This window comes from Melozone crissalis, unplaced genomic scaffold (assembly GCF_028551555.1).
Source record: "Melozone crissalis strain CALT ecotype California unplaced genomic scaffold, PUWL_Pcris_2 ptg000042l_1, whole genome shotgun sequence".
NCBI classification, from domain to species: domain Eukaryota; kingdom Metazoa; phylum Chordata; class Aves; order Passeriformes; family Passerellidae; genus Melozone; species Melozone crissalis.
This window is the reverse complement of record NW_026535820.1, coordinates 18393567-18412120: the sequence shown is the minus strand read 5'-3', so window position 1 is coordinate 18412120 and position 18554 is coordinate 18393567. Positions and strand designations below refer to the sequence as shown.

Here is an 18554-nt window from a genome sequence, read left to right as displayed (position 1 = left end):
AGATCAGCTTCATATTACTTGGGGAGTCCCAAGCATTGTTTTGCTCTCAGAAATTTCTAAGAATGAACCTTGATCAGCTCTTAGCAAATTAAAAAAAAAAAATATATATATACTGAGAGCCTGACAAGAGAGTTACTGGCCCCTGGATCCCAAATAGACAGCATATCAAACTCTGGAAGGTAGCTTAGCATTCCTTTCCTAGTGAATGTATATGTGGATGTAGGATTTTCTGTCAGGTTTCCCTCCTCTCCATGTCTCCTCTCCATATGGTGTGCCTAGGAACTTTACCGAGTTCAGACTTTACCCATGGGACCCATGTTCTTCTCTGGTCCTGCTCTTTGAGCTTATTTTCTTTGTTAATTCTGCATGCAAACGTGCTTTCTGTAGGTAGTACATTGATAATATTTTTTTAACATACTCTTTAAAGGCATAGGTTTTGTCAAATTGTAACAACCACTATTGTTGGGGCATAAAGTATTTCTTTTTTGTGTATTTTTACTGAACGCTGTCCATCTCTTAGAATTTAATTTACTGTAGGCAAGGAGAAACGTGTTGGCCATTGTGTTGTTTTTGTTTTGTTCTTAAAGACAGGAGAGATACCCAGTTAAACTCAGCAGGGTCTGGAAACAGACTGGAAATCCAAAAGGGAAACCTGAATACAAGCAGTCTTGATGAATTAGTCATGTACGAACTGGAAAGCTGACTGCTGTGAAAGCATTCCTTTCTTTAATCAAAAAGCCACTGCCAGTAGGAGCACTTCCTTTGTGCCCTGCTGCTAGCTTATTGAGTCTCTAGTTGAGGATGCTGGTAAGTACATACTGGGGAAAGGATAAATCTGGGCTTTTTTCCTTTGCTCCTGAAAATCCATCCCAGGCGTGGTAACGATGCACCTTTTTTCCTGCACCTCCACAGGTGCCAGCTGCTGGATTCACCATTCATTCAATGCCTCTCCCCACACATTTATTAAACACATTTATTCACATCTGGGGCAGTCTTCCAGGGGCTAAATGACTCTTGATCCTTCTCTTGGCTTCAGTGTTTAGCAGTGCCAGGGGTGTATTTGCTGAAATAAGGAAGGGTAAGGAAGTATTTCTGCTCTTTCAAAACCAGAATATGATAAATCTCAGTTCAGTATGACTCCTATGATATAAGTACCACACGTGAAGAAAGCATCTATTCATTTGACTGCTTCTTCATGAGAACAGTGAGCACTTTTCCCTGCTTCTCCAGCAAAGGTAGAAAATGCCACTCAGGGCAGCTCATGGTGTGCTGTGGAAAAGGGAATGACCGTTCTAAATTGCAGCCCCTGTTCAGTCCTGCCAAGGGGCCAAGTCAGTGATTCTGTCCTTCCAGAGAGTTCCCAGGAAAAGGCAAGAGTGTTGGTTCACATTCCTGAGAGTGAAAGCTGGTGACTAGCTGACTTGGGCTCCTTAAATGCCTCTATCCACCTTCCTCTCCTCTCAGTTCCAGCCAGGGTGTTTACAACCAATCAGCTTTTATTTCTCCATCCTGGCAGTGCAGTAATAGCATGGACATATATGAGAATTCACAGGTTGTTGTTTTCTCTTTTTTAAGAGAAGGGTGCCTGGCAAATTAAGCAGCTCTATAAGAGCAAGGTTAGATCTGTACCCCTTTCACTGGAGTTTTGATTTTGTTCTATATTACCCTCTTCATTTCTGGAATGACTCTGTTTTTCAAAGTGGCTTATGACTACCACAAATGTATATTGTTTCCATTGTGCTAAAAGACTAGAAGTACAATAGAAACCATTTCCATATTTACATTTTAGTCTAGTGTCCCTTGTTAAAGTGCATCAAAATCTGTCCATTGAATTTTCTTGAAATCTTTATCAAAGAACTGCCATTTGCAAGGAGAGGATTTTTTTTTTTTCCACATGGAAGTGAAGTTCAATCAATTGCCTCAGTGAGTGAAGGGTTATAATGAGCAGATTACAAGGAGGCTAAATATGAGCTCTGGCGCCGCTGTCATTAGAATGGCCCCAGCCTGTTCAGACTACTACTAAGTGTTCTGAAGAGCAAGTGTGTATACACTTAGCAATAGATATGCCCCTGATTTCAATTGATCAGTAAAGTAGGAAGGAATGACCCTTTTTGCAACCTGGTAATGACAAAGAGCAGTCAGTAGGATAGTGGGATACACATCCACTATGAAAGGTCAGCCTATCTTGTGGAAATGCTCTTGATCTATTGACAAAATAGCTTGGGCTTCATTTGTTCTTTGTTCCAAGACAGACACTGTTATGCCAGGCAATAAACAGAAATCTACTGAGGGGAAGCATCTCTCCCAAGGGTTTCTGAGACAGTTACCATTTTGGCCAACAACCCTTATTGCCTCATACATAGCATTTCTCACACACTCTCAAACAAATGAGATCAGTGTCATTATCTCTGTCATTATCCTTTAGCAAGGGGAAAAGGGGTGTTTTGACTCATCCAGGGTCAAGTTGAAGGCCATGATCAAGCAGCAGCCAGAATCTAGCATTTGGCTGATTGAACATTTCCTTTCAGATGGGCAACTTTTAGCATCACCCACCAACTTTGACCCCTGGTGGAGAAGAAAAGCTGCAGTAATTTCCCATTATTGTTCACAATGGGCTCCTGAGCTACTAAAAAAAAAAAAAAAATCCAACAAGAGGGAGAGAAACTTGCATAAAACCTGTTGGCCCAGTCCTGCACAGCAGTTTGGCTGCCACAAAGCCAGTGTACCAATACGTCGAGTGTGGATCTCTAGCCTGAGGTTCTGGGATGCAGCTAGCCACGTTTCAGACAGCCCACATGTGGGTGAGTGCTGGACCTTGGCCTCTGAGAAAGGCAGTGACAATGTGTTAGTGGGATCTGCCTTCCCAGGTCTCTGAGCTGCCACATCTCAGACACACAGCCAGGGGGCAGGAGGCTTTTGTTAGGCAGTTTGGACAGGACACAGCTTCTGTGACTGTTCCACAAGCACTGCCCAGTGAGCACATTCACGAGTTCCCCTACAGTTCTCATCGCTCCCTTCTTGCACCTTGGTGTAGGTTCAAGACATCACTGGTTTGCAGCAGTGCCCTTTCAGCCCTAGCCCATAGAATGAGCACTTCCTCCTTTGCCATTCCAGTCTGTTTCACTAAAAATTCAAATATGTTAAAACCCTCTAAGCACTCAGCTGAACACCCACAAAACCTCTGACTTTGTGATATCATGCCTTTTCCTCCTTCAATCTACCTCTGCAATTATTTCTCACAGCAATAATTTCTCACAGGAATGTCTCATTTGTTGTTTGGCTTTTTTATTCACTTAGGATCTAGCAAGTACGTACTCAGTTATTTTAAGCTTCTTCAGGAACAAACCATTATCTCTAGTCAGCCTAAGACTGGAGCCTGTGTTTCACCTGGTTTGTTATAAGATGCTGAAATCCCTCCCCGTCGTCATGGGTGAAATGTGCATAGTACAACCTGCCTAGATACATAAATGACCTCAGGCACTGGAATACATGATTCATCACATCCAAGAGAAGTGGGATGGGATGTTGTTCCCACAATGCAGGTGGGAACAGCAGAGGAACTGAGACAGAGGCAAGGAAAATGTCTTTGCCAGAATCCCGCAAAGGAGTTCTCACAAAACTGTTTCAGACATCAGTTACTTGTACATCAAGCAAATACCCTACACAGGGGAGAAGTCACAGAACTGGAGTCACTGTCTCTTAACTCTCAAGACTATTTATTCCATGCTGCTGAAGAAAATGATGGCTGGCACAAGGCTTATGCTCTGTCTGTTCTTTCTCTGACACTCTGCAGTTTGCTGAAGAAGATTGGCATGTGGTTTACCCTGGCAAAACCCTTTGCTCGGAATAAATGTTGACATTGAGTGGTAGTATGTGGGACTGGAAAGAAACAATTCTGGTATAGCCCTGAGTCTTGGGGACTTGAAACAGCTTGAGGACAACTGCCATTACCTCACTGCCAGAAACAGAATGCCTTACGAGGAAATGGGAACTTGAATGTGACTGCAAGTGCCAAAACAACTCAGGGACATGCAGCAGTGGCTGGAAAGAGATGGTATGTAAAGGGTGCATAATTTGAAGAAAAGCTGTTTTCCTCACAGGATAAGGGGATCTGGTGGCCTCTGTCCCCTTAACAGTGTTTTGGACTGCCATTCCAGGGTGGCTGTTTTCTTCCTCTGTGGAGTGGGAGGTGATACAAAATAACTTTCATCTTGAAAGCCCTTTGTGACTATTACGGGTTTTTTTTTAGGAAGAGGTAAGCATCTGGAAACAGGAAGTATAAGATGAAACATGGCCACTCAACTAAATCGACAGTGGCCACCCAGGTCTGGGCACAAAATGAATGGCTCCATGCTGATACTTCAAATTCAGAGACTGTCTGAAAAGGTTAATTCTCAAAGTACTAGCTGAGGAAAGGGCCCACAGTCCTTCTGTTATAGGCATTTGGATGTAATGAGGCAGCAAATTCGACTATGTTTGGCAGTCATATGTGCTGTCAAGGCTTTCTTTATTCATGTGGTCAATAGAGACATGGGAGAAATTGTCAACAACTTTGAAGGCTTCTCCAGAGAGCTTACCAGCAACAGGCAACTCTGCTGTAAGACACATTTAGGGTGCAGTTGTGAAAAGGATTGTAACAAACATGTAAGTTGTGAATTGCCACAAAATAATTCCATTTGCATTCTTAGAAATTGGGAACATGTGGTTCTCAGACAAGCCAGTGTGAAAGTGACCAGGCAGAATTCTAGGGAGGTATTTTTTTTTTTTAATACAAGTTGCACATTTCTGCACCTTCTCTTTTTTTGTAATTTTTAACCAATATTAATTGGTTTGGGGTTTTTTTCCCAGTATCAGTGACTTTTCCCCTTGCTGTGTTATCAACAATACAATCTTTCAAACCATGGAGAACAAAATATCATTTAAAAGAAGCTGAGTATCAAACCACTGTGGATGACACTGAGGGCTCTACATCTTTTTGTTCAGTAGATTGGACCAGAGAAGGGCACTGTTCACCTGGCTATACCTGCTGTTCTGAAAGTGCTCTGGGCCAAACAAGAGGGAAAGGTGATGCCCATGGGACCTCAAAGTAAGAATGTTCATTAACTCAGAGAGATCCTGGTTGCCCTCATTTGCACGTGGTCTTGATCTTGAAATAATCTGTACATACGATTGGCATTAAAATATCAAATAAAATACAGTCATTGCTGAGTTCTTGGAGACTCTGCCCATGCTTCATTTTTGCAGGATGGAAAATTGAGGCCACTGCACAGTGCTTAGTGGTGGAATTGGTTGGAACATTACAGAGTAACTTTGTGGAGCTCGAGCATTTCTGGAAGAAAATATTTTTGCTGAGTCCTGTTTCTTTGTATATCCCTCTCTTGATTTCATCTTTCTTCCTCACATATTTTAATCTGAGATTTTCACCTTTTAGGCCCTTCTCTGCTGAATATACTGTTGATCTGGGAACCAAATCTTGCATACTTAACATGTTACTGTTTATTAAAAATACCCTTTTAGGCAGTGATGTGCCATAAAGACAGCCTGGTTAGAAAGGAAAATTAGTGAAGAAAAGATATATGTCTGCTCAAAAAAAGACTGACATAGAAAGAGCTGCCTGGAATTGCGAGCCTGGGGACCAGGCCTGTGAACTAGTGAAAAACACCCTTGAAAGGGGCAGATGGCCTCTTTGAAGTGCAGCTGAGGTACCTAGAAACCAGAAACATCCACAGATACCACTGATAAGCACCAAACAACGAGACTGTAACAAAAATTTGTCACGTGAAGGTGGAAAACAGTCTGAAAAAATAATAGCTCTGAAGGAACAGATAACAGGATCCCTAACTGTCTGTGAAAAATGGAAATTAAACAGGATCTATTGGCTGATCAATGTCCCACTCCTTTTTATGATAATGTGCTATTAAAACGCCTTATGTTTATCCAAAATTGAACCTGAGAACTTCTTGGTTGAATCCCACACAACCTTCCTATAAGCATTTGGGCTCTCCCCAGGGACAGCTGGCTGAAAAAGAGTCTGTGATATGGATCATTTTGAAAATGGGACTCTACCAGTTCTCTTACTGTCTAGGTCTGTCCTCCTCTCTTTCAGGAAAGATTGGTCCCCCAGGTTGTTCCCACCTTTTGAGATGGTTTTGCTGCTTTTGAACTCTGGCTCATTCACTTCATATCAATAGCATAAATATTAATATAAGTAATCATAAAAATTTCTGCTGTTGTATCATTGATAAATTTGCTTCACTTGTGATAAACAGTAATCTAAAATAGTATATATAATTTACTATATACCATACATAATAGATAATATTGGCTGCTGCTGTCATTGGTTGTACAACAGTACCAATTTATGTAATTATTAATTGATACCATGCTCTTGTTTGATAATATGTGTTATTGATGGCAGATATAAATTTGTAATAACTTGATATATATTCATTCATTTTATTAACCATAGATATGTTTTCTAGTGGCAATATTTGTCATATTTGTGGTAATCTGTAATGAAGGAAAGAAATTTAGTGGGCAAAGTTTTCGTGTCCTCATGAATTACAGATCCTCACAAACCCACAGTCATTATCTCTCCACACCTTTTTTAATAATCACTCTCCCAATACTGCTTCCATAATGAAACCAGGTTAAGAAGGATACTGAATCCTTAATGATTTTCAGGAGAAAGTGTCAAATGTTCTTGCTTGGTGTTGAGAACCAATTTGCTTTGGTGTCAGGAATTAACTTTGCATGCCAAATGTAAATGTTACTTGCATTTTGTGACATTTCATCATGAAGAAAAAAGCCTCTGTGTGTTATGGCATCACTGTGGCTCCAGTTATTTAATTTGTTTTGTTTTCTAGTTTATGTGAAAGTTGGAGGTGGACATGATCAGAAAGTCTAAAGGAACTGGGCCCCTTTAGAAGAGTACATGTTTCACCTGGCACCCAAACTAAAATGGTCTTACAGAAGCTGTGTCACTGGCAGGGAGTGCTGCTTTCTGCACAGGGAAGTCCTTCCCTCCCAACATACCCTCTTCCAGTGTCTGCTCTCGAGCAGAGATGCAAACCAGCCCCTCTCCTGGGGAGACTCTACAGCCTGTCTTTGCTCCCTCGTGTCACAGCTGGCAGTGGGGACTAATGTCTAAAGCTACAGGAAGCTGAGTACTTAAAGAATGTGCTTTAATCTGTAGGTCCTCGTTTAGGGTTTGGACAAGAAGATGCTTTTTTCTCAGTCTGGATAATTGGGAGTTTGTTTTCGTTTTTTTAATGGCTGGGCGCTTTTTCACAAAAACAACTTCGCACTGAAAACTACAAATTTGGTAATTTAATTGCCTGTGCTACCATGGTCTGCTAGTAAACACTTGGCCTTCATGTGTTGATCTGTTTGCTGAAGTGATCAGTCGTTTTGGGGGGGAACTCCATTCAGTATTAAGATCTAAAAGATCCTGTTCTAAAATAACTAGGTATTTCCTTTTCTGAGAGCAGGAGGTATGAGAATAGGGGTGCTTCTCTGTTTTAATTTGACAGCTAAAATGGTGTGACTTGGCTTTCCTGTTTAATCTTTTACTCCTGCTTGGATAGAGTTTAAAAAGAAGCTGAAAAGGGCTTTTTATCAACTACTCACAGCCATGAAATTAGGCAAACTCACATTTGGCAGTGCAACACAAGCTGATGAGGGAGAGGGGTGTGAAGGTTTAGAATATCTGCTGTTTCACTCCCTGCTTGCTTCAGAAAAATGGGGAAAAGATTGACAGCTAATACCCAACTGACTAGCATTACTCAGTCTTTTCTTCATCATACTGTTTTATCATGCTATGGGCTTTTTTTTATTTTATATGTCATGCTTGAAGGAGGCTGCCAGCATTTGCTATTCTGCATGGAATACAGATAGATTACTGGTGTGCCACCAGAGGAGGAAGCTTGTGGTGTCATCTTTCCTTCAAAGCTGGAGTTTTGGTGCCCTCCATTTTCCCAATCCTGGACTTGTCTCCAAGTTTTGATGGGAGTAACTCTGTCAGGAGCACACCATCAGCCTGTGAGACCGACAAGCTGGAGGAACAATGGTAATGATGAAACCTGGAGTGTGAGGAGAATTTGATCCAATGTGTAATTTGATATTCATTCTTGTTCCCCACAGAAATATTCCAAAATGGTTTGCTTGGGAAAAAAAGAAAGGTGTGATCTTAAATACATCTGTACCTGATGGAAACAGTCTCTTTGCATCTCTCAGAGAGTGGGAAGGGACTGTGTGAGACAAAGCCTGTTGTTTGCTGGCATCTTCTTGTGTTTCCCAGGAGTGCAATGTCAAACACCAGGTTTGTGCCACAGTGGTGATGTTTTGCCATGTGACTCTTTGCATTGGGTTAGCAAGGAGCTTGCACTGATCTCAGCTTCTTCTAAGGATTTATCTGCTTTGCAGTTCTTTTGCAATAAAATAGCTAGGGAGAAGAGGGAAGGGCTTATTTGGCCAAATTGATCTATTTGATTAAAATGCCAGGTTTTGGGAAAAAATAAAGAAGTAAAAACATCTCCAATCCTTCAGTTTTCACAAATAACGTTCTTTGATGCATTATTTAACAAAATAATATGCTGTTGACTAAAATACAGCCTGACTTATAATTATTCTTATCTGCTTCAGACCAGAAAATGTTAAAGTACGGGTATCTGTCTTATTCAGGATCCTATTCCTGGCTAGAACCAGATCAGCAGTTAAAACAGGCTTGAATGTTCAATTTTACAGCCATAAGGTTTTAAATAGTATGTGAAGTGGGAAATGCTAACAGATGACGATCAATTCTCACTGCTTGCTTCTAAACACTTACAAGTTTTGCTGGACTGACTGAAAATCTATCATTACCATTTGGGGAGGTAAAAAAGTAGGCTTAATAGCATTTCAGTGATTTTCCCAGTTAGGCTGAATGTTCATGAATGAAGATATATCCATGGAACTAACATAGAAATGGAAATTTCTTTGTTGGTATATTGTGTGTAACAGTGAGTTTGCATGGCTACAGCTGTTGTTGGTTTATGCAAGGGGCTTATGTACATAGGGATTCTCAGGGGAGTGCTACAAAAGTATGATCATTAGGAGTGTTAATGAAAATATATAAAATCCGTGCTTGGATGGATACATTGAGAAGCACAGTAACTTCATGGATGAGAAATGAGGATATCTTCTTCAGAGTCAACATGAACCTCAAAATTTGATAAATGCTGGTTCAATCTAGAAATTATGGTTGCCATCTCTTTGAGGGATACTTTGGAACTGTCAGCAGCAGAGGGCCCTTGGCTTCCCTTGGCTTCCTTCATAAACAGCATCCCTATTGCCAGAGAGAGCTGCATGTGCTTGACTCCCTGTCTCAGTTCATGGGTGTCAGATCAAGTTAATATAGTGGGTATTTTTCCTTCATAAAATATACACCTTGGTATACCTAGAAATACTGTTGCCAAGTTATGGATTAGAAAAATGTATTATTTGTTACAATTAGCTGGGATGAGGAGTTTGGTTCAGCTGTATGTTACTGATATATCTGATCTCATTTTCTGATGGTTTCTTCTAGCTACTTGTGAGGAAGAAATAAAAAGCTTATTCTAATTACATGTAAATTAATATTATTCTAGATGCAGTGTGGTGGAGTTATTTGGAGATGCATAATCAAGTGACCTAACTTTGCTTGCAGTTGCACACACAGGCCTTGAGGGAAGGCTGGATAACATACAGTAAATGCTGGAATTGAGTATTCTACTTCTGTGTTTTATGCTTTGAAAGGACAAACTGGGCTTAGTCTAAATCTTGCAGGTCTGTGACACGGGCAGTGATGACTTTGCTTCTGTATCTCTCCCAGACACTCCCCCCTTCCACTGCTGCATAATGCTGCATTGCAGGAAAACATGAGTGGTGCTTTTGGGAAAGCTGAGGGCTGATCACCATGAAGATTAACGCGCTCCCGCTGACTTACAAAACACCATCGCCGCTTTATGGTCAGAGCAGGATGAAGCTCACTCACAAGGGAGGAGAAGTAACCAGGAAGTTCTTTCTGTAAGACACTCATGCTATAATGGTAAAATCTACTTTATGGGTTCCAGTTTATGGCCCCATTAATCATTCAGGAGTGATCTATTTCATGTTCCAAGTATGCGTATACGTTCAAAGTAAAAGTGGGTGATTATTACAGGACGATATTTACAGATTGAGATCTATGCAAGAAATGATTGGCCAGAATAAAAACTGTGCATACCGCTTTTTGTTACTATACTATGTTATTTTCTATTTAAAACCTTTAGATTAAATAGATCTTACACGCATTTATTGACAAATATTGGGTTTTTCCTTCTTCAAATCCTGAATAATGATGTCAACAAATGTTGATATATTTCAACGAACAGCAATATTGGATATGACTGAAGTAGATGTATTACTATTTTAACCTGTATTTTTGTGCCAGAAATTTGAGTCTGTGGGGGAGCCCCACTACCAGGATTGTCTTCTAAAATATGTAAAGTGGCTTTTATATCCAGAGAGGCTACCAGAGTAAAGCCTGTTAATAATTTTTAACGGATATTTGGCCAAAAATAAGCTGAAAAATAAGTTATTCAAACTAAAATATTTGAGTGAAAATGAAAAAGTAGATGGAAGTCACTCATTTTTACTTTGAAAGGTTACTTTGCTGACTGCTGTGGGTCAGATTCTTTGCCCCATATGTTCACTGAGACACTACAGCTGCTGACCTACTCTGGGTGCTGCAGTGCAGCACAAAGCTTTCATGGGATGCCATAAGATATGGAATGCTGAACCACGAACTCTGTCAATATAGAATGGCAAGGACCTGAAGAGCCTGCAGAGGAATTATGATGTAATTTTCAGATGATTCATTTTTTATAGAAAAAAAATTTCCCTTGTGTGGGAGAGAAATGCTGCTTCAAAAACTCATCTTATTTAAACTATTGCACTTTTTTTTTTTTTTGTCAGGAAGCTTTTCTGCTGAAAATTTCAGGCATCCATGACCATGTTTTAGAGTGCTTTTCTTAAATATATGCTGCCAAAGATATACTCATTCCCACAGAAGACTGCTCTACTTCCTACAGGTCCTGATCTGCTTAGTTTGAACCTAGTCTGGATACTGACATAGTCATTGCAACACTGCATAAGTATAGCCAAAACTACAATACAGACAGAACAGCAATTCCAACTTTTCATTTGCTTTCTATATCCTGAATTTCTACCACTTCATAAAAATTTTGCAGTTTGTCAGGAAAAAATAACTCTCTAGAAACCCTCACTGTATTTGATTATTATTTTTCTTATCCCAGATGCTGAATGCAAAGCAAAAGAGGGAAATAAAGGAAGCAATACATTGGGTCACTGAACCAGCTGGGTTTAAACCCTCATGTATTAAGAAGCCAACTTTTCCAAATGAGGATATACATATCCAGATGGGACATGCAACTGTTTCAAAGCCTTGAGGTTAAATATTTTATTTCAATAATAATACAGTGACTCCAGTACTGATGTAATGTTGATACTGTTCCTTCACATATTCAGAGTTCATTTTGAACTAGTGATTCAGAATACTTTGTTTCCTACGGGATCTTAATACATATTCTGCACCTGTATTCCCTTAAGTTTAAATAAATAACTCCTTTCTTAAAAAATGTTGAAGGACTGCAATGCTTGCATAAGGAAGGCAGACAACATTTAGTATGAAATGGGAATGGACTTTTTTTTTAAATGTGTGGTTTCCAGTGAAATTGGAAGACTGATTCAGAATTTGTGTTCCCAACATGCTATACTTAGCAGCACTATTAAAACCCCAGATCTACTGCATGTGTATTTCTTTACTGCTGCACACACCCTGTTATGTAATTCTTTACATTACTTGTGGAAAAGAGAAAGCAGAAAAAAAATTCAATAAAAAGTTTTATAACATGTATTGCATTTTCTATAAAACACATAGAAAAGAGTGTGCTGTTATTCCATCCTTTGTGCTACTGAGCAATTCCACTGGGAATTCAGAGAACCAGAAGCAAGTCTTGAATGTTTGTTTCCTTGCAGGCCTTAACAGTGCTAGAAATTGGTGCAGCAACCAGAGAACATGTGAGTATATGTGTAAGTGCTTTGGGCTTTTTCCTAATTACTGTTTGCTTAATGAATCTACTGCATAACTGTTGAAGCATGTGCCAAAACTCCTTTGTGTGAAGTTAAACACTAAAGCTGAAAATTACTTGGTCTCTATTTCAGCTATTTCCTACCAAGATTGCCTTCACCTTATCTCCCTGGTTCTTTCTTCCCACATACAATTTCTGTGAACAACCTGGAAATATCAGGGTTTTTTTTTCACTATTATTATGAAAGTAATTGCTAAAATTTCATAATTCTACATCAGTGAGAAATATGAAAGAATGCGTCCTGTGATTGTGATTGCCCATATGAAGGGTAGGTGTGGGATCTCAGTCTCTCAGAACTGGGGCGCAGGGTGAACAAGACCCCCCCTGGGGGGCTCGGGAGTCCTGGAATGCTGCCAGAAATGTCTGGTGACTGGACTTTGATCCCACATGGGAGATGACATCAGTATGAGGACGGGAGGATTTCACTGGGGTGAATGGTGAAGGGACAAGTTAATTGGGGTGTGAGATACAGGGTTTAAGATCCCTGTACAGGGGGGTCTAGAGAGGCAAGATGGAGGGATTGGGGCGTGCCCTTCTCCTTCTTCTTCTTCCTCTAGGCCTCCATCTTCTGTGGTGATGTTGGCACTCCGGGATTGGACCTTACTAGGGGAACACTGGTTAATAAGGGTAGAGGGTATTGGAGAAAAATGATAAATATTGTATACGTAACTCCGGGTATAAAGATAGGTGACCGCCCCAGGGGCTTTCAGTGTGTGCCCATGGCTGACTGCTGAGCAGAACTCTGTCAGGCCAAGAGAAAATCTTTTAGATAAGCAATTAATAAACACCAAGACCAAGAACAAATCTGAAGTTTCCTCTCGTCCTTTCGAACCCGGGGGCCCAAGGCCATCTTTGGGCTTTTCCCCAGACCATCTGAACAGCCGAGAAATCCCACAGGTAGGGAAGCAAGGTACAAAGATGAAGTCCATGCTGCTCTGTGGAGCAAACTGCAGGTCCATGAGACAGTCTGGATAGCACCTGGGCAGAGCAGAGCAGGCTGGACAATGTGGTCTGTAGAGCACTGAAGGTCTGATGAAGCTGATATCCCCTGTAGCCCAAGGATGATTACCCAGCTCCCATCTTCATTTTGCTCTGTGGCTTTGGTGCTGCAGCCAGTGTTTGGCTGAAGCAAAACATTGCACAGCAGCACATGTGTAGACATGACTCTGCAGTGGCTGTATGAAAGAGCGGGGTTTAGAGGGGGGAGGTTCCAGGCTCCTCTAACTGCACCAGCTCTATTTGTGCTGCCCTAACTCAGCTGCAAATATCAGCATTCCAGGAAATCATGATGTCATGCTCTCGGTGGTACCAGGGGCACTGCCAGGGGTGCAGGAGGGCTGGGGAGCCAGGAGCATGGCTGGCAGGGCAGGTTTGAGGGAACAGCCAGAACTGGGAAGGTTACCAGACAAGGTTATGCTACCTAGGACAGCTCTGAGGGCAAGCTCTGTCCCAGTGACAGGGACCAGGGTCAGACAAAGCCCAGGGTCTGCCAGCCTGTCCATGGTGATGAAGTCAGGCCCAGCTCAGGCAGGGCTCAGCCTGTGGCTCAGGGCCCAGAGCAGCGAGGTCCATGGCTCTGCACAGCTGCCATCACAGCTGGGTAGCTCAGGCAGGGACCATGTGGGGCCATGTCCTGAGCTGAGGTGGGTCCAAGGGCAGTGTTGGTGAGGGATGGCTTTTAGTGAGGCTGGGCAAGGCCAGCAGGGTTGTTCCTGCCTGGAGCTCCCTCCCAGACAGATGTATCCTCTCACCCAACAGAGAAGTAAGGGCTCTGATGGGATTCCTTTGAAGGGGAATTCAGTTGCTGTGGGGTGTAGGGGACACAGAGCCAGGGCAGGGACATGAAAATGGGAAAGGGACAAGGATTGTTGGAGCCAAGTGGAGGGCACAAGCTGACTATATCCCCAGTGACTTGGCAGACTTATGGGTGGGGATCAAAGTGGGGATCCTCAGTGGCCCCTGAAGATCATCAAGTCCCCCTTGTGAGGGGATCAGTCAGACTCAGTGTTTGGGCAAGGCCTGTGCTGGGAGGGTGTGCTGGTTTTGGCTGGGCTAGAGTTCATTTGTTCACAGTGGCTAGGGAAGGGATGTGTTTGGGATTTGTGCTGAACACAGGGTTGATAATATAGAAATGTTTTTGTTATTGCTGAGCAGGGCTTGTGCAAAGCCAAGGCCTTTGCTGGTTTTCATACAGCCATGCTGGCAAGGGAGTTGGGTGTGCCTGGGAGTCTGGGAGGAGACACAGCTGGGACAGGTGACCCAGACTGACCAAAGGGATATTCCAGACCATGTGGTGCCATGCTCAGTGTATAAAGGGGGAGAAGAAGGAGGAAGGGAATATTTGGAGTGGTGGTGATTGTCTTTCCAAGTAATCATTATGTGTAATGGGGCCCTGCTCTCCTGGAGATGGCTGAATGCCTTCCTGCTCATGTGAAGCAGTGAATTCATTCATTCCTTGTTTTGCTTTGTTTGTGTACACAACTTTTGCTTTCCCCATTAAACTGTCTATATCTCAAACCATGAATTTTCCAGCTTTTCCCCTTCCAATCCCACCCCTGGCCCCGATGGTGGGGAATGAGCCATTGGCTGCTTGGGGCTGGGTTGCTGGCTGGGGTTAAACCCCAAGAGAGGGTCAGAGCCCAGAGTCAGGCCAGGTTTGTAGGGCCAGCTCTTGTGCAGCCTCAGGCCTGGCTCTGCACTGCTGGCTTAGGGCTTGGGGCAGCCTGAGATGCCCAGCAGGCAGGATGCCATGGGGGCCAGCTGCTCCCAAGGACTGGGAGCTGTCAGGAAGCCCCATGGGAACAGATCCCTCCCAGCCAAGCTTGTCCCATCTCCAGGGGTGGCAGCGAACAATGAGATGGCCCCAGCCTCCTTTCCCTGGGGATGGGGACGAGAGCAGAGGCCAGGAGTGAGGAGAACCATGGTCAGACATGGCCCAGGGTGTGTCCAGCCAGGATGGGGTATAGTTCCATGGCCAGACATGTCCACAGCTGTAGCACAGCTGGAGGCAGGTACACTTGCCATGCCACCCAGGTAGAAACTAAGGCCCAGGGGCAGAAGGTGTGAGCCCCCAGCTGAGACTGGTCATGGTGAGGCCTGTCAGTGCACTCAGTGTCCTGTCTGGCCTTTGGAGGAATTAGTCTGGTACATTTGCAGCTATTTTCAAAGGGTGAAACCTGTCCTTTTCCCCAAGCATTAGTAGTAAGTCACTGCCATCAGCTATATTTAAATACTTTTTGCATGAAATATTTTTAATGAGTCCAAAGACCAGAACTAACTACCAGATATATCATAAATAGCAAGGTGCCAGCAGGCAGGCTGATACCTTTCAGAATACCAGTCTCCAGATTAAAGTAAATTGGTTTTTATTGCACCCATCTTTTTGCCAAGTATTGACACCAAATCTACAGAGCCAAACAATGTGAATTAACAAATTCTTGGTTCTCTGCAGCAATGGAAACAACAGCGATGACATTAGCATAATTTCTCTGCTGCCAGTTTCTCATGCCAAGCCCTGCTATAAAAATATTTAATTTTACTTCTCACTCTCAGCTGTTGTCTACCAGTAGATAGGACACTTCATTTGCAGAGGGGGGTGTTTTATAATGAATATCTAGTAGGATGAGTTTGAATTACCCATTAGCATAGCCCTGCTTTACAAATTAAAGACCAGTCCTGAATTTTGGCTTTACTGGATGTTTTCTATGGCCTTTCTCTTCTTTTCACCATAGCATCTGAGAACCACATAAGAATTTAATGTATTTATCCAGAGAATTCCCATGTGAATAAGGGGAATGCAATTATCTGTACTAAAAACACAGGAAATTAATATGAGGCCTGAAATGACATACAAACTTAGTCCAGCTACAGACAGGAAATCTGTACACAGCTAGAAATTGAATCCTGACTCTTATCCAAGTGTCTCTCAGCTACAAGGCCATCTCTCATCTGGCTGGACTGGTCTCCAGGAGGAAGAATGATTTCCTGCAGCAGAATCACTGCTGTTTTCCCTTTAGCTGCCTCAAAGTGGGAATAGCTGCTCATTCACATAAGCAAGCACATCCCAAAGCTGTGCAGTCCCAGGCGTGCTGAATCCTGACCCCAGAGTGCTCCTAGTTCCTGCCTGTGCACGCAGTTAGGTGACCAGAGGGGTGTGAGTTGGGTCCCAAAGGAGCCTAAATGCTAAAAAGATTTTAAGGGAATGTGTGAAGCAATTATCTGGGAGAGCTGCCCAATCAGTTTGTGTGAGCATTACATAATGTTTGAGACAATGTATTTGTCTCACTACAAGCTCGGTGTGCCTTTGTGCCATGTCCATGGCCTGGAATGGAGCAGCCATTTTCACTTGGCATTTTCACTTCATTTTCACTTACAGGATTCAACATCCAGCTAAGTGGCAGTAACTTCCAAACTCAGTCCAGTACAACTGTGCCCTTTGGCACACACTGATTTTTATTCAGTGTACCTCAGTTCATTGTGTCAAGTGTAGTGTTTTTGACATTGCAAGTATAAGCTGATTTTTAATACTGACAACATCCTTGAGGTTCATTCAAATTATCATGTGATCTCTCATTTAAATTTAAATTATTTGGATTTATAGAGACACACACAGGAGGGACACTGTACAAATGCTTTTGTAAGAGTTGCCAGCAGCTCTTATTATATGTTAATTTGGGAGTCTCTGGGTCTTAACTTTCCATTTTCTCCCTTCCACCGCCACAACAGAGTGATATTTAAATATCTTCTACAAGCCAGGGCCTTCAGTTGTCTCCAAATTGACAGCTGCAGGCTGGGAAGTGTGAATGAAAGCTTGTCTGTGCTGCTGATGGCCAAAAAGTTCCAGAGAAATGCTCTGCAAAATGCAGCAGCAATGAGAAAATCTTCTCTCCCTATCCTTCAAAGCAGTCTGATTAGTTTCTTCAGCTGTCATGACTGTGATTTCTGAGCATAAGCTTGTGTGCACTGCTGTAATTTTTGTTGTTTCATGTTATGCATCATGTTATGCATGTCTCAGTGTGGCAGTCATCTCTAGTTTGGATTTGGGGGCCTCTGTCAATTAGTCCAGAACTTGATCACATTTAATCATATCCAAGTACCTGAAAGGCTTGAAAACAGGTTAGTTATATAAAAAAAATTCTGGTAAGAACTGACTGTGGTGATCACTCTTTTTTTTTTTTCTTAAAAAATATCTTGCTGCATGGTGGCCACAGCACGTATTGGTGTTGTTACCCCACAAGCTCACCTTCCTCTGGGTTGCAAAGGGAAGTTAGAAGGGTGGGTGAAACTTCTAGCAGGTGGATGTGAACTGTTTGTGGTTTTAATAAAAGCACTTGAAACCTGGGCTGCATTCCACATTCAGACACTTCGCAGGTGCCAGTCACTATGGTGACAAACTCACCAAGACAGGCTCATTAGAAGACTTTGCTTTTGATGGATGTTTGTCTCAAAAATTCAGCAGTTCTTTCTTTTCTGACCCTTTATCTACCATAATCAGATAACTAATATTCTTTGTGGTAGTGCCGTACGGCAAATTTTGACATAATATGTCAGAAATAGAGTGGGTTACAAAACTCGTCTAAGAAGCTGGAATGCAGTAGATATTTGAACAAAGTGGTAAGACATTTCATTGCTATCTCTGAGTTGTTGAATGGCCTTTGGAAAGTGGAGAAATGATACAAGGATACATCTCTTGAAAGTATCAAGCAATGTCCCATGTTTTGTCTAAAATACAGCTCTGAATATGGCCTGTGGTCATAGTAGTCATCATTGCAGCATGAGCAGTGTCCATATTCTGCAAATCAAAATTCCTTGAATACCTCCTGTTTAGCTCTATATATTAAAATTATTTGAATATTCATATTTCTTCATGAAAGCCTCTAGAATCCTGATACCTACAAATTTCAAAATGTATTTTTATTTTTACTCACATTAAAGTGTGCTGTTGAGATGTTTTTTACATCTTTCTGATCTTTTGAGCAGCATAAACCTTCTTGGTCTTCAAGGTACAAGCTTCACTCCAACTGCTATTGTTAGTAAATTGTGCTGATAAAGGGAAACAGTGAAGTTGTAATTAATTCCTATACTAAAAACTAGGAACTCTTCCAGAGCTATAGAGACTGCTCTGCTTATGTAGGCTTTGTATGTCCATACACCTAACTCCTCTGCAATTTATGAAGAGAAGTAAATGATTCCCATTCTGAATTCTTCTCTTGGCTAGGTATTCCTGTCCTGGATAACCACTGAGACTGCTAATTCCCACTAGTAAAGCCCTGAGGCCAGCTTTATTTCACATCCTGTCTGGCTACACTTGCTAAAATGTCCTGCAGAATCCACCTTATCTGCAGTGTTACATAAAGTGGATTCCAGCAGAAGGAACTTGACTTG

The 18554-nt window shown here is 42.1% G+C and overlaps 1 protein-coding gene across 1 annotated transcript; it reads left to right on the top strand.

The window, feature by feature from the left end:
- Nucleotides 1–4443: 4443 nt before the first annotated feature.
- ENOSF1 (enolase superfamily member 1) lies at nucleotides 4444–18406 on the top strand. The gene is made up of 7 exons (XM_054285137.1): nucleotides 4444–4598; nucleotides 4986–5100; nucleotides 10181–10237; nucleotides 11316–11466; nucleotides 16886–17037; nucleotides 17203–17285; nucleotides 18388–18406. The coding sequence occupies exons 1-7, from the start codon at nucleotides 4453–4455 to the stop codon at nucleotides 18404–18406; spliced, it is 723 nt and encodes a 240-aa protein (XP_054141112.1). The 5' UTR covers nucleotides 4444–4452.
- The last annotated feature ends 148 nt before the right edge of the window (nucleotides 18407–18554 follow it).